Source organism: Cavia porcellus, unplaced genomic scaffold, assembly GCF_034190915.1.
Source record: "Cavia porcellus strain 051 isolate PalLab524CR breed Dunkin Hartley unplaced genomic scaffold, mCavPor4.1 scaffold_9, whole genome shotgun sequence".
Classification (NCBI taxonomy): Eukaryota; Metazoa; Chordata; class Mammalia; order Rodentia; family Caviidae; genus Cavia; species Cavia porcellus.
Genome location: NW_026947492.1, coordinates 60,900,830 through 60,915,903, shown reverse-complemented (window position 1 = coordinate 60,915,903; position 15,074 = coordinate 60,900,830). Strand labels below are relative to the sequence as shown.

Genomic DNA, 15,074 nt, shown 5'->3' with positions numbered 1-15,074 from the left:
CTCTGGACTTTAAAAACAATACTGTTAAGTCAATATTACTGCCAAAATCTAGACAAGGCTCAAAGAAAGTAAATGACCTGTTTAAGACAATTAGCAAAGTGGTAAAACAAGAAGTTCTGAGTCCAAAATGCTCATAGTGAAGAGATAAGCTACAGAATGGGAAAGAAATTTTGCCAGTTACTCCTCTAGAGTACATAAAGAACTCAAAAAAATTGGAACCCCCCCTCGTCAAATTTAAAGGCCAAATCCAAAAATTGACATCTGAAATGAACAGACACTTCTCAAAGAAGTACAAATGGCTAATAAATACATGAAAAAATATGTTGCTGGCCATTTAAGAAATGCAATTAAAGTAACATTGAGATTTCATCTCACTCTTTTTTCTTCTTTTCCATCTCATTCTATCGTAATGATGGCTATCATCAAGAAATCAACCAGTAACACATGCTGACAAGGCTGTGTGTGGCGGGAGGTAGGAGTATAAGTAAGTACAACCACTATGGAAATCAGTATGGAGATTCTTCAAAAAACAAAACTGCTTGCAAGGTTGAGGCAGGAGAATCACTATGAGTTCAAGGCCAGCCTGGGCCATTCTGTAAATTTAAGGCAGCCAGAGCAACATAGTGAGAATCTGTCTCAAACAAAGGAACAAAGAAGCAAACAAACAAAAAATTAGAGGTTCCATTTGTCTAGCTATTCACCTTCTAGGTATCTTCCCAACAGTTAAAGTCATCATACCACCATGATACATGCATACCCATGTTTATAGCACAATTTGTAACAGTTATCTTGGAAAAAGCCCATGTGTCCATCAACAGATAAATAAATAAAATCTATGTGCATGCAATAGAGTACTACTCTGCCATAAAGAAAGATAAATTTGAGAAATTTTTATGTAAATGGAGGCACCTTGAAAGCATAATCCCATGTGAAATAAATCAAACACATAAGTTTAAATATTTCTTTGTTTTTCTTTTGTGAGAAACCCAAACATAAATAATGATTACAGTAGAAGAAAGATATTAGGAAGTAAGAAGAACTTATTCAAATGGGAAGGGGAACAAGAGATGAGGGGACAGGAAGAGAAGAAAGGGAAATGGGCTTTCAAGGAAAAAAAGAATAAAAAACAGAAATAGAACTTTTACAAATGAGGAGGGAAACAAAAATAATAGGTATGGCATGAAAGGAACTATAGGTTGTTGTGTTTGACTACAGGTACAGGGAGTAAAACTGGAAAAGAAAGTGAAAATTAGAAAGAAGTGTGGCTTTGAAATTATAGGCTTTTAGGATTTATTTTCAATATTACTTAGCATTAACACATACTCTGTGTCTCTCTCCTTTTTCTGTCTCTCTGTTTCTCTTCCTGAATGCCCCTTACCCCAGGGTGGTACAGATGGTTATCTGGTAAGTGATGCAGATTAGAGTCAGAGATACTAGCCAGTGTATTTTAAACCACTCTGGAGAAAAACAGTTAGTTTTTAACCTCAAAAAAACAAGCCTAAATGTCTGTTATTTTTCTATGGCACAAATTATTACTGATGGTGAAAAACCTAAAATGAATTAGATACTTTCAGCTGGACATGGTGATGCACACTTGTAATTCCAGCACTTGGGAGGCTGTGGGAGGAGGATCACTGCCAGTTCAAGCCAGCATGGGCTACATAGCGAGAAAAAAACCCAAAAAATAAAACAGAAATAATCTCGGTACTCAGGAGGCTGAACCAGGGTTATTGTGAGTTCAAGGCCAGTCTGGGCTACCCAGTGAGTTCAAAGCTAGCTTGAACTACATAGCAAGACCTTGTCTCAAAAAAAATTGTATTCACTATCTTGGAAATCATATTTTTATGATGAATATGATCATTATGTAAATCCAAAATGTACTAATAAACTTAATTAATTAAATAAGGGAGACCACATTAAAAAAACCAGGAAAACCAGGGAGGTGACAAGATTGGTCTGCCACATAGGAAAGGAAGGCTAAGCACATGTGCTGCCAGTGGAAGTGAGACACGTGCACAGAGTGTGTAGCTGTCATGTGTGAAGTCTGCTGGGGTTTGACAGTTAAAGCAAAGATTATTTTTGTTGTAGACTTCTACTGGTATTTTCATTGTAGTTCATATAGGTATTTATTTCTGATGTTATCTTTTAGATTTGTAAGAAAGTATACAGCTGATATGAAAATGTTGATGTTTACTCTAAATGTGCAATACATACTAAGAATTTAATAACTAATTTAATGATATTACACTGCCATTAACTACAGATTATAACATATAACCTGCAATAACAGCAATACTAGCAAGATGTCAAGTATGTCCTACAAAAGGCCAGAAAAGCAAAACACGTGCTGTCAGTGTAGGCCATTTGTGTGTAGGAAACTTGCTGTTGTGTGTGAAGAATGCTTTAGGTGTGATAACTGAAGTAAAGATTATTTTTGTTATAGAGTCCTATTGGTGGTATTTCATTGTAGTTCAATAGGAAGTTATGTATGCTGTTATTTTTTACACTCTGTATACAAAAAAAAGTCTGTGTTGATAATTTTGATGCTTTTTTTAAACAAACAATAACTAGTAAACATTTAAAAAACTAGGTATTTTCAGGAGCTTCTGGATTAATTAACAAATGCATGGACTTGCTGGGAGGGTGCTATGCCCAAAGAAGGCATGGAAGCTCCTAGTCTTCCCTCACTCTCGGTACCTTTCCCTATACATTTCTTTCATTTGGCTGCTTCTCAATTATAACCTTTATAATAAACTAGGAAACAGAAGGAAATTGGATTGAGCTTCAAATGAAACCTGTCCTGCCTCTAGGCTTTTTGGCCATTAAATTTTCTACATTCTTTGAAAAAACAATACATACTTACCGATTTCTTATTAGGTTGGCTACTGTCATATCCAGTGGTAACATCCCGTACATGCAGTATAGTAAATGCTCCACAAAATTTTGGATATTCCTTTGGAGAATCAAAATTGCGAAGTCTTTCAAATATATTTTTGATGGTGGGTGGATCATAACATAAGAAATACGAAGTTTTTGACATATGATAACCATATCTGCACAAAGATTTAAAGTGCTAAGGTCAGATTTCAGAAAACTTTAGAAAGCCTATAGAGCAATATTTTGTAGAAAGTGGTAGTCCCTAATTCAGACAATTATGAACTAATCTCCAAAAACAAATTTAGAAAACTAAGGATAAGACTGAAACAACAACAAAAAAGAAAGATTGATCTAGTATGTGTACAACAGAACTTACGTTTCATAAACCTTGATCAGTTGCTCATTCAGTGTTACATTCATGGCTTCCAGATAAGATGCCATCTCAGCAACCACAACGGCTGCGCTCACCCCATCTTTATCCAACACTGAAGTTCCACACAGGAAACCTAAGGATTAAAAAGCATCTTTAGGAAAGGAAAAACTGTAAGTCTACAATTTTATAGGTTTTACATTTACTCAGAAGAATAAGTAAATTTAAGAGCATAGAAATAAACAAAACCATGTGCTATGTCTATCCTTGGTATTGACTGACAGCTTTGTTTTGCCATATTTGACTGTATTCTCCCCCCCCCCCAAAAGTAATAAGCACTAAGGAGTAATAAAATCCAAAATGTGTAAATTTTGTTGTAAAAAAGAGAGGGAAAAAAAAAAAAAAAGAAAAAGAGCTCTAACGGATATAACAGCAAGTGTGTTTAGGGGTGTTGAATAGCTGACTATATCAATGTTTTTGGATCACTGAACACAGCTGTTTGCAGTCTCCCTGTTTGAATGTCCACCTTATATTCTTTGATACTGTGATTTGAGGAACTATTTTCAAGATGATAATATGTAATCTACTAACAGGTGATTTCTTACTGTTATGTTTTTTTTGTTTTGTTTTGTTTTGTTTTTGTAGTTCTGTATTATGTGTACCCTTACACCGCTTTGGTTTGTTTTGTGTTTTTCTCTTTTTCCTCTTAAATTAAAAAAAAAAAAAAGAAATAAACAAAACCCATTAATACTGAATATATTCAGGAAACCTTTAGGTTTTTTCCTTTTTGTGTTATGAGAAATGTATTCCATACTTCTGAGGTCTCTGCAGTTTCTACAACTCAAAATATAAAATCTCAAAAAATGCTCTCAATGGAATTTCAAAAAGTTTAATATTTATTACATACCAATAGACTCTTCAAATGCAAAAAGGACCTCTTTCCCATTTTCCAGGAGGTTTTTTATCCTACTTCCAATCCATTTAAAACCTGGTAATGTTTCCTGAAATGCAGAGGGAGCCACTCTGTCATAACCACATGTTAGAGAAAAACTTATCACTAAAGGCACATAATAATCACGTAATGATCTTGTTTTGATCTTTGGTCCACAAAGGTTGTATAATGACAGACCAATCAGTAATAAAGTGCTGTAAATTCACGCACCAACACTACAAATGGCCTATTATTTACACAACATAGTAAAAGATGATGTACATAAAATACAATCTAATATTTGTGATGATGAATACAGTTACAAAGTAATGTATATATGTTATCATTATCTAAGTACCATAACAGGTGCTTTACATCATCTTTTCTAATACTCATAAATACTTGCCAAAACTGTGGCTCCGGGGTTAAGTATATTTGCCCAAGGTGCTGTGTGGAAGAGATGCAGGCAGGGTTCAATTACCTCACTTCTCAAAAATTGCCCTTTAAACTACATTATAACCGTTAATATAAACTGCTTATGATTTAGCCCCCCAAGTAATCAAAAGCCACTATATTTTTGGTGATGACTGAATACTGTAGCCTAAATAAAGCCACCGCGATAGTTACTCAGGCTTTTCTAAGTAATAAGATGTGACAATTTTTCATATGATGAACTACTTATTCATGCTAAAGACATGTCCTATAGTTTTCTAATTCACTTCTTTACTCCCTCACCAAAAAATAAAAGGCCAAGAAATGTACTGCCAACAACAAAAAATAATTTTATAATATACTGGTTTTTAAAAATTATGCTCTTTCTTTGTGCTTATATTTTTTGCTATAGATATAAATAAGGAAAACGTTGACATTATTGTAATTAGGCTTGAATAAATTTAACATTTCACATTTTCCTCAAAATATTTTGTTTTGAGAGTCAAAGATTGAAATCTGTGTTTTATAAATACAAGTACAATTTTCTTTTATTCAGTCAACTAGTGTTAAGACCTGTACCTTCAATATAACTCAAGAAAAATGCCTAGGGATGACACTTTGATATTTGGTAAAGATGACCGAGAAAAAGCAACTTAATAGACATTAATTAGTTCATGTGAATGCAAAAATGGTCATCTTATCAACCTGAGGTTCTCAAAAATTACTTATTTGGGCTGAGACTCTACTTGTTTTTGGATGTGGAGTCACTAGATCTTAATTTGTAATCTAGAAACCTATTTGGAGTTTCTTAATATTTTGCTCAAGAAGTCTAAATAAGGGTGGAGACACCTTCAGGCTTTTGGAGATGAGATCACCAGGAGCTAGACTTTCCCAGCCTTAAAACCAGATATTGCCATATAGACTAGTAATTGTTGATGTAATTCTTTTTAGTCCTTTTTGAGACAGGGTTTTGCTATACAGTTCAGTCTGGCCTTGAACTCACTTTGTAGCCCAGGCTGGCCTCACACGCACAGCAATCGTCTTGTGTTAGCCTCCCAAGTGCTGGGATTAGAGGCATTTGCCATCACGACTGGCTGTTGATGTAATTTTTGAAGAATATCTCAATCAAAAATTCACACACGAAGTGAATTTGACTCAGGTGTTTAAATTATCAAAAATAGTAAGCAAGTGTGAACAGAATTAAGAAAAGTGAGGGAATTATAAATGAAATCTATGGAAATCAGTCTGGTTGAAAACATGTCTTTAGCCTACAAACATGTATAGGTTTAGAAAAGTACCATACAGTTAATATCCTTACTTCAAAATGAAATCCTTCCTCAAGTGCAATTGCCTTCAAGATTTTAGAAGAGACAGTGGTGGCTAACATATAAACATTCTTCACATTGGCATTTGTTGATTTATTTTTTTTCCAGCAATCAAACATCCACCATCCAAACAAAGCTGCCAACTCATTCCCTGTAAAAACTTTCCAGTGACCACTGCAGAGAGCATGAAAATTCAGTCAATACCTTTCTAGCTTCCTATTAAAACTTCTTGACCCTAAGACATACAAGCTACCATCATTCAAATAGGAAAGACCAAACCCTATTACAATAGACTTTTCAGAAAATGCTACTGCTACTTTTCTGATTGACCAGGGATGATCTTTAGAGTAACAATGGTTATAATATCTTTTGAAAAATTTATTACAATGTTACTCTTATTCTCATCTTTAATGAGACAAAAATTATAATAAATGTTTATATCTTTATGTAAGGACAAACATTACATCATAATAGCAAAAAAAACCCCAGCAAAGCAGAGGACTAAGATTAAGAAATGATTTATACTGATACAGTAATGTTAGAATATTATGCTGCTTTTAAAATTAATATTTTTGAAAAAATAATAAGTACAGGAAAAATGCTTAGAGTGCAGTTGGAATACAAAATAATAGTTAAACCACATATAATAGGACTATAATTTTATAAAAATAAATGCATCTTTATTTGATTAGGAAAAATGTTGAAATATCAACTTAGGTGATTATTTCTGAATGGTAGGCTTATTATACAAGATTTATGTTCTTTTCTAACATCTTTACTATTCTCAATAAGCCTGTAAGACTTACAGTAAAAAACTGCTTTTAAAAGCTCAAGTTTCTTTTCTCCTCAGTGTTGGGGATCACAAACAGGGCCTTAGATGTGCTGTGCTAATCAGGTGCTTTACCACTGAGCTGCACCTGTGGCCCCTTGAAACTCAAGCTTTTTATCAGACAACAGGTTCCACTTACTTCTCTTGAAGTTCTGCCACTGCCAGTCGGTCTGCATCAGGATCTGTAGCAAGAACTATCCGTGCATTTTCTCTTTCTGCCAATCTCAGGGAAAGTTCCTGAAACAGTGACCCCCAAAAGCTAAATTGTACTGAGGAACCTCAATTCAATCTTAGTATTTCTCAATGTTGGAACTATGTTAGTAATAATTTTAAAAGGCCTATGAATTTGGCTAAGTTTAAAATAATAAGTCTAGAAGTAGGGATATCTATCACAGAGATTTCAAACAAACAAAAAAACCCCTATGGTACCAATATAATTTAAAAGATAAAACCTACAGTTGTTTCTGCTTTTGTAAATAACTGAATTTTAAGTAAGTTCTATCTATTCTGATGGTTTAGTAAACTAATAATAATTTTAAAAAAAGTTAAAATAATAGTTAATTTAAAAAAATACCAGCACGGATTCTCCTTCTTCAGGATTTGGGCATTTAACAGTAGAAAAGTCTGGATCAGGATCTTTTTGTTCTGGTACTGGAATTGGAGGCTTAAAACCAAATGCTTGAAAAGCCAACTGCACATAGTCATGTCCAACCCCATGAAAGGATGTATGCACAAATTTCAAGGTAGTCTTTGAGTTTAATTCTCTGTAAAGCAAAATAAATCACTGTTCAATCAATATAATAAAATGTGTTACATATGAATAATTAAAACTTAAGTCCTGGAAAAAGTGATTAAAGTCTTAAGTGGAGCGTTGATATTTTAAAAAATCATGCTGTATAAACTTAAATTTCAAAAGATTAAGTTATATTCTCTTATTATGGTTCAACTTTTTCTTTTTTTAGGGACACTATCCCGAGCTACATCCTCATTCATTCCCTTAAAAAATATATATATATATATTTGAATATGCATACATATATATATATATATATTTTTTTTTTTTTTTTGAGCCAGTATCTCTAAGTTGCCTAGGCAAAACTTGAATTGAAATCCTCTTGACTCAATCTCCCAAATTCTGGGATTACAGATGTGCACCCAAATGTATCCAACTGTGATTCAACTTCTTGACCTAGATCACCTCTTTACATAAGCTGTGCCATTGCCCTAACCAAATCTCCACAGTATTCCCTACCAGAAGCATCACAAAAACTTCCTGAATGGTCTTTCTTATTTTCTGCAAATATCTTTCTTTATTCTTTCTTTCTTTCTTTTTTTTTTTTTTTACAACTAGCTTAGATTCCAAGGTACTTAATTTATTTTTCTTTTGTAGTACTGGGGATTGAACCCAAGGAGTGCTACCTATCTATCTCCTTAGTCTTTTTTTATTTATTATTTTGAATCAGAGTCTTCCTAAGTTTCCCACGCTTACTTCAAACTTGTGATCCTCCTGCTACACCTGCTGAGTAGCTGAGGTTATGCACCACTGTGCTCAACATTACTTAATTTCAATTACTTTTATGTCCCTTTGGTTACGATGACCCTCCAGTACTTGACCCCTTGTTGATTCAACAATGTGCCTTTACCAAACCCGCACCAAAATATCTAGATAAACTGATGAAAGAAATCTCACAAAAGGATTAATAGCTGACATCCAATACTGACAGGCAATCCTACTTTGTTATGCAAAAAGATTACTTTTTTATCCTCTAAAATGATGTGTAACTTTTCCTCTTTCCTTATTCCTTTCTTCTCCCTACACCTAAAACACCAGGGAGACACAGAAGCTGTCTTATGGGACTGTCCTAATCTTCCCACACCAAATCTACAACTCACTAGCATTCACACACATCTTTCTTGTTCTATCTGACAACTGTGAGGAAATGTTCTTCCTCTCAAAGATCAGTCGCTCCGCTTCTGCTCTGGCTCCAGCTTTATTCACTGAAAAATTTTAGTACTTATTCACTCTCTGTCTCCATATTCTCTTCCACAGCAAAACTTTCTACACCCTTATCTACCATTTACTAACCTCTCCAAAATAAATGCAGTTATAAATATAAAATTGATAAATTTGTAAAATATTATGAAAAAAATTTCAAAAAACACATATAAGAATACTTAATACTCATTTTTATCACCTTGTTTCAACATTTGTCAACATTGTATCAACCTCATTTCATTTAAGACATCATATTGTTTTACATAAAAATGTTTTAATATTTAAAAGCACAATCATAATACCATTGTCAAAAATTAATAACTTTGTTGATTTTGTTTTTTGAGTCAGGGTCTGCTTATGTAATTCAGGCTCACCTCAAACTCTTGGCGATCCTTTTGCCTCAGCCTCCCAAGTGCAGAGATCACAGACATGCCCACCACTAACTTTTTAATTTTATCTAATACTCTGGGTTCAAATGTTTCAGAAACACTTTTAACAGCTGGTTTTCTTGAATTGGAAGCTGAATAAGGTTGACAACATCTGGTTGTTTTGGCTCTCAAGTCTCTTTTTACTTCATAAGTATTTTTCCCTTCCTTAGAAATAAAACCATTTGTGCTAGAGAATTCCGACATTTTAGGGTTACATGCTTTTGGTATTAGAATGTTCCTCTAACTCTTTTTTTTTTGTCAACAGGTAATTGAATCTAAAAGTAACAGGATTAAGTTCAATTACAAGTTTTTAGGCAAGAATAGGTATATATACTTTCTGTTGAGTCACAAAGGGAGGCACAAAATGCCTATCCTACTCTTCATGGTATTCAATTAAGATTCATCAGTTTTGTTATCCTGATCTATCCATGATAAAATTTCTCATCATCTTTTTATCTATGACTCTTAACAGTCCTACATGGTGATTGCTTAGATACATTATTTGAGATCACAGAATAATCAGGTTTTAATTATATTACTCATTCTGCATTTAATAATTACATTTTTCTTTAAAGATATTTATGCAATGTTTGGTGCTACAGTATGCAAAGCTATACTCAAAGATTTCAAGGAAAGAGACACTATGGTAACTACTTTTATGTCAGGATATCTTGTGGTGAAACAATATTTTGCTTAAATGGTTATGTTTTGACCTGCGCTGTTTTGATGTTATGCCCTCTTTTATCTCAATCTCCTTTTTTAAATTATTTACTTTTTATTTTTATCGTTTTAATTAAGGGAAAAATAAATAAAAAGTAGCAGGATACATTATAGTAATCTACTTTGATTTCCTATTAACTTGATTTGAAACCCTGTATTGCTCTCACCATCTTGTTTTGACTGATTTTCCCCTATTCTGCTTAGCTTGATACTACCAACTTTGAAAGTATAGGCAACAACTGTGACGACAATAAGATTCATTATGACGCCTATTCTGGTTGACTATTAGCTTCTTTTAAAGTCCTGTAATGTCTCCAGTGTTTTGGTTTTATTCTTTACTGTTTTGTTCAATTTTATTATAACTGATGATATAGGCAATTCTTCTTAAGATAGCAAGAGGCAGTATGGTAACCATTGTTGATCACCTTGTATTTTGTTTTTACATTATCTATTATGTCCATCCTTTTGACTTGACTGACTCTGATCTGATATGTCACATTTGGTTTTACTCTCTTCAAAAAAAGTAATAAGAACTGTGGGAGTAATTAAACCCAAAATGTGTAATTGTCATTGTACAGAAGAAAAGAAAAGAAAGTGCTCTAAAGGTTATAACTGCATATCTGTTTAAGTGTATAAGATAGATAGATAACCATATTACTGAGTTTTTTTGGATCATTGAACAAAACTGTTTGCAGTCTCACTGTTTGAAAGTCCACTTTATATGCTTTAATTTTGTAACTTGAACAACTATTTCTAAGATGAGAATATGTAATCTATTAACTAGTGATTTCTTACTGTTCATTTTTTAAATTTTGTATTACTTGTACCCTTTTTCTGTTTTTTTTCTTTTTCTACTTAAATAAAATTTAAAAAAAAGATATTTATCCTTCAGCAATTATTTAATTAACCCTGAAGTTTAGTTCATATAGGAAAGGCAAATTAAGAGAAAGATTCAAGCATTTATCAATCTGCAAAATGAAAAGTCTGTATTTATAAAATTTCAGAATGAGTAATTATCAGTCTAACAACCCCCTATGGTGATCAATAAAGTGATCTGATAGATAACTATAAGCCATGGGATTTTTATATTTAATGTCTTAGTTCATTACAGTGATTACTCTTTTTGATGTTCAATTGTCTAATGTTTGATTAGCAGGAGTCTCTTCAAGTATATTCCTCTGTAGCTTTGATACGACCCAAGTAAGTATCTCCCAGTGTCTTTGACAACTTTCTTACCTTATGGTAGAGAGGGGAGAAGGAAAGGGAAAAGTAGACTGAGATTGATGGAGAGAGAGAGGAAGAGGAAGGGAGAAAGAGAGAGGAAAAGAGATTAAGAGGGCAGGAAGGAGGGAGGAAGAGACAGAGAAAGACAGGGGAGGGGAGAATAACAGGGGAAGTGAAAGACTGACAGGGAAAGAGGGAGAGAGAGACATATGAAGCTCAAGAATACATTTCCTGCACCAGTCCTGGATTCATTCATTTTCATAGGAGCTCTGGTTCCCTTTATTCAGAAATATTATTTAGAACCACAATCTATGTAACAGAATTAGTATTTTAGAAAAAGATAAATAGACATAAGTTCACACTAACATTTCAAAGTCAAAATTACAGTTTTAAAATTATTTTTTTGGAATTGGAGAACGGAGTTGAGAGCGGGTCTGGCGGGGAGCCCTGCATTGACCTGCAGTGAGTGAGAGGAACAGGGACCCTTCTATAGATAAGGAGGCTCCAACAGAGGACATTTTGGGACTGGGCAGACTAGCCAGAACAGGATGCTGCAGAGACTTTAGTCGCATATTCCCCTCTCAAGCGGGATTGGTGGGGAGCACTTGGCTTGGGTAATGCCACGGATTAAGACCCAGTAAGCTAGCCCAAACCAGGTCTCAGCACCTGGCGGTACACCCTAGCAGTGAAGCCTTTAGTAGGTTGACTGACCTGGAGGAGCAGGCCCAGCAGAGGCTGCCCAGATCTGTGTCTCCCTAGTACACTGCAGTGGGTGGGAACTCCTAGCCAGCACAATTCAAACAAACTGTAACCAACAAAGAAAGAAACTGGCCTCCTATATACGCTTGTATGGAAGGAACAAAAAGAATGGGAAGAGGGAGCAACAAGAAAGGGTCTTCGGCTCCCAATCCTGAGAACACTGATCCAGGAAAGGTAAATGCAAAGGAGAACGAGGACAGAAAACATGCAGTATCAGACACGGCACCAAGAGACATAAAGCGATATCTCTGGAGCCTCATAGACGAGTTCAAAAGTGAAGTGTTTAACGACCTAAAGCAAGATATAAGTAGAATATTAGAGAAAGGCTAAGTATCACTCAAGAAAAAACAAATGGTGGAATGGAAGAACAGAAAAAAAGGGGAGAATTGTTGGATGGAGAAAATAGAGAAAGCATAGAATATGTGAAGCAGGTTCAAAGAGATTACCAGGAAACTAAAAACTCTATTGAAAGCTGGCATAACAGCTTGAAAGAAACTAAGGATAGATTATCTGAACTGGAGGACAGATTTGTAATGTGGGAGCATGAAATGAAAAACTTCTTAAAAATAACAAGAAAACAAACAGCAATAATACAAAGGCTTGAAGATGATAAGAGGATCTATAACTTAAGAATTAAGAACATAGGGGCTGGGGATTTAGCTTAGCGGCATAAGCGCCTGCCTTGCAAGCAGGCAGTCCTGAGTTCGATCCCTGGTACCGATAAAAACGAAAAAGACAAAAAAAAAAAAAAAAAAAAAAGAATTAAGAACATAAAAGAAGAAGGAGGGACTCAAACAATTGAACTACAAAGGCTATTCACAGAAATAATCCAGGAGAATTTCCCTAATTTAGCAAAAGGTAAAGATACTCAGATGTATGAGGCATACAGGACCCCAGCCACCTACAACCCAAACAGAACAACACCCAGGCATATAATAATCAAAATACTAGAAATCCAATACAAGAACAGAATATTAAAAGCTGTCAGAGACAAGAAACAGATCACTTACAAGGGAACACCCATCAGAATTACAGCAGACTTCTCGGCACAAACCATCAAATCACAAAGAGTGTGGGGGGAAATAATTCAAGCTTTGAAAGATAATAACCTCCAGCCAAGATTGATATATTCTGCACAACTGTCCCTAGAAATTGATGGAAAAACAAGGTGCTTCCAGGATAAAGAGGAGCTAGGGGAATTTGCAACCACCAATTCAACTCTACAGAGAATACTGCAGGATATCCTAAAAAAAGAAAAATACCAAGATTCCAGAAACAATAGCAGAGAGGCCACAATGAATGGAGCAGAAAGCAAAATGAAGAAGACAAACTGACAACTAATGACAGAAAAAAGAGCTCAACAGAAATGAGGCAGAGAAGGCTGGATGGTAGGAACAGCTATTTTGGAGAAAACAAGACATCATAATAGCTTGTGCTGATTCAATATCATCTTGTTTTGAAGTCCCATCAAGCTTTTGTTCTTCTGTCTCCATCGGTCTTAACATGTTGTATCTTATTGGATTTTATTATATGTGATAACATAAACAAAAACTTTTTTTTTTGTCTTTTTCATTTTTATCGGTACCGGGGATCGAACTCACGACCGCCTGCTTGCAAGGCAGGTGCTTATGCTGCTGAGCTAAATCCCCAGCCCCCATAAACAAAAACTTTTATAGACAAGGAGATTATACAGAAACCATTGTTCATTTTCTGTTAGTTGGTTCTAAATACCCTGTAATACTGTCATTCTCTTGAATGGTCTTACATTGTCTTGATATGTTTGATGCTACAGTACACCAAATTATACTCAAAGATTTCAAGGAAAGAGACACTATGGTAACTAATTTTATGTTGGGATATCTGGTAGTGAGACACTATTTTGCTTTAATGGTTATGTTTTGACCTGTGGTGTTTTGTTGTTATGTCCTCTTTTATCTCAATCTCCTTTATTTATAATTTACTTTTTTATTTTTATCTTTTTAATTAAGGGAAAAATAAAAAATAGCAGGATATATTATAGTAACCCACTTTGATTTTCTATTAACTTGATTTGAAACCCTGTATTGCTCTCACCATCTTGTTTTGACTGATTTTACTCTATTCTGTCTTGCTTGATACTACCAAGTTTGAGAGTATAGGCAACAACTGTGAAGACAATAAGATTCATTATGACGCTCATTCTGGTTTGACTATTATCTTCTTTTGAACTCCTGCAATGTCTCCAATGTTTTGGTTTTATTGGTTTTGTTCTTTACTGTTTTGTTCAATTTTATTATAACTGATGATATAGGCAATTCTTTTTAAGATAGCAAGAAGCATTATGGTAACCATTGTTGATCATCTTGTATTCTGTTTTTACATTATGTACTATGTCCATCCTTTTGATTCGACTGACTCTGTTTTGTTATGTCACATTTGGTTTTATTCTCTTCAAAAAAAGTAATAAGAACTGTGGTAGTAATAAAACCCAAAATGTGTAATTGTCATTGTACAAAAGAGAGGAAAAGAAAGTGCTCTAAAGGATATAACTGCATGTATATTTAAGTGTATAAGATAGATAACCATATTACTGAGTTTTGTTGGATCATTGAACAGAACTGTTTGCAATCTTACTGTTTGAGTGTCCACTTTATATGCTTTAATTTTGTAACCTGAACAACTATTTCTAAGATGACAATATGTAATCTATTAACTAGTGATTTCCTACTGTTTATTTTTTCTGAAATTCTGTATAACTTGTACCCTTTTTCTGTTTTTTTTTCTTTTTCTCCTTAAATAAAAATTTTAAAAAAGTCACTTTTGAAAAAAAATTTTTTTTACTTTATACTTGATTTTCTTATATCAAGATCTTAGCTCCTTGTTAGCATTAACATAACCACCCACTTTTTAAATAATATATGTGTATGCATATATATAGCTATATTTATCTAATAAAACTATTGATATTAATACTAACAGTAGAGCTACCATAGATAATTTGAAGTTTATGGTTCTGTATTCTTAGGATGTAACCCATTAGGAAAATATAATCGAATTTAAAGTCACTTGAAATCTTCTCTGTGTGATTATGCATTCATCTAGATATATTTTGCTTTTGCACATATACTTTTTCAAAAACAAAGACGTAAATGAGTAAAGATAGAAAAGATAATAAAAGGATACAACTCTTTTTAGATTGACTAT

The 15,074-nt window shown here is 33.9% G+C and overlaps 1 protein-coding gene across 1 annotated transcript in view; it reads right to left on the bottom strand.

Annotated features, from left to right (window-relative positions):
* Pgm2l1 (phosphoglucomutase 2 like 1) overlaps positions 1-15,074 on the bottom strand; it is a 77,701-nt gene that overhangs the window by 10,567 nt on the left and 52,060 nt on the right. The window contains exons 7-12 of the mRNA XM_003463435.5: positions 7,339-7,528; positions 6,904-7,001; positions 5,929-6,109; positions 4,155-4,248; positions 3,254-3,383; positions 2,864-3,053 (exon numbers count right to left, since the gene is read on the bottom strand). Of these exons, the coding sequence (XP_003463483.1) occupies positions 2,864-3,053; positions 3,254-3,383; positions 4,155-4,248; positions 5,929-6,109; positions 6,904-7,001; positions 7,339-7,528 (883 nt within the window). The remainder of the gene's footprint in view (positions 1-2,863; positions 3,054-3,253; positions 3,384-4,154; positions 4,249-5,928; positions 6,110-6,903; positions 7,002-7,338; positions 7,529-15,074) is intronic.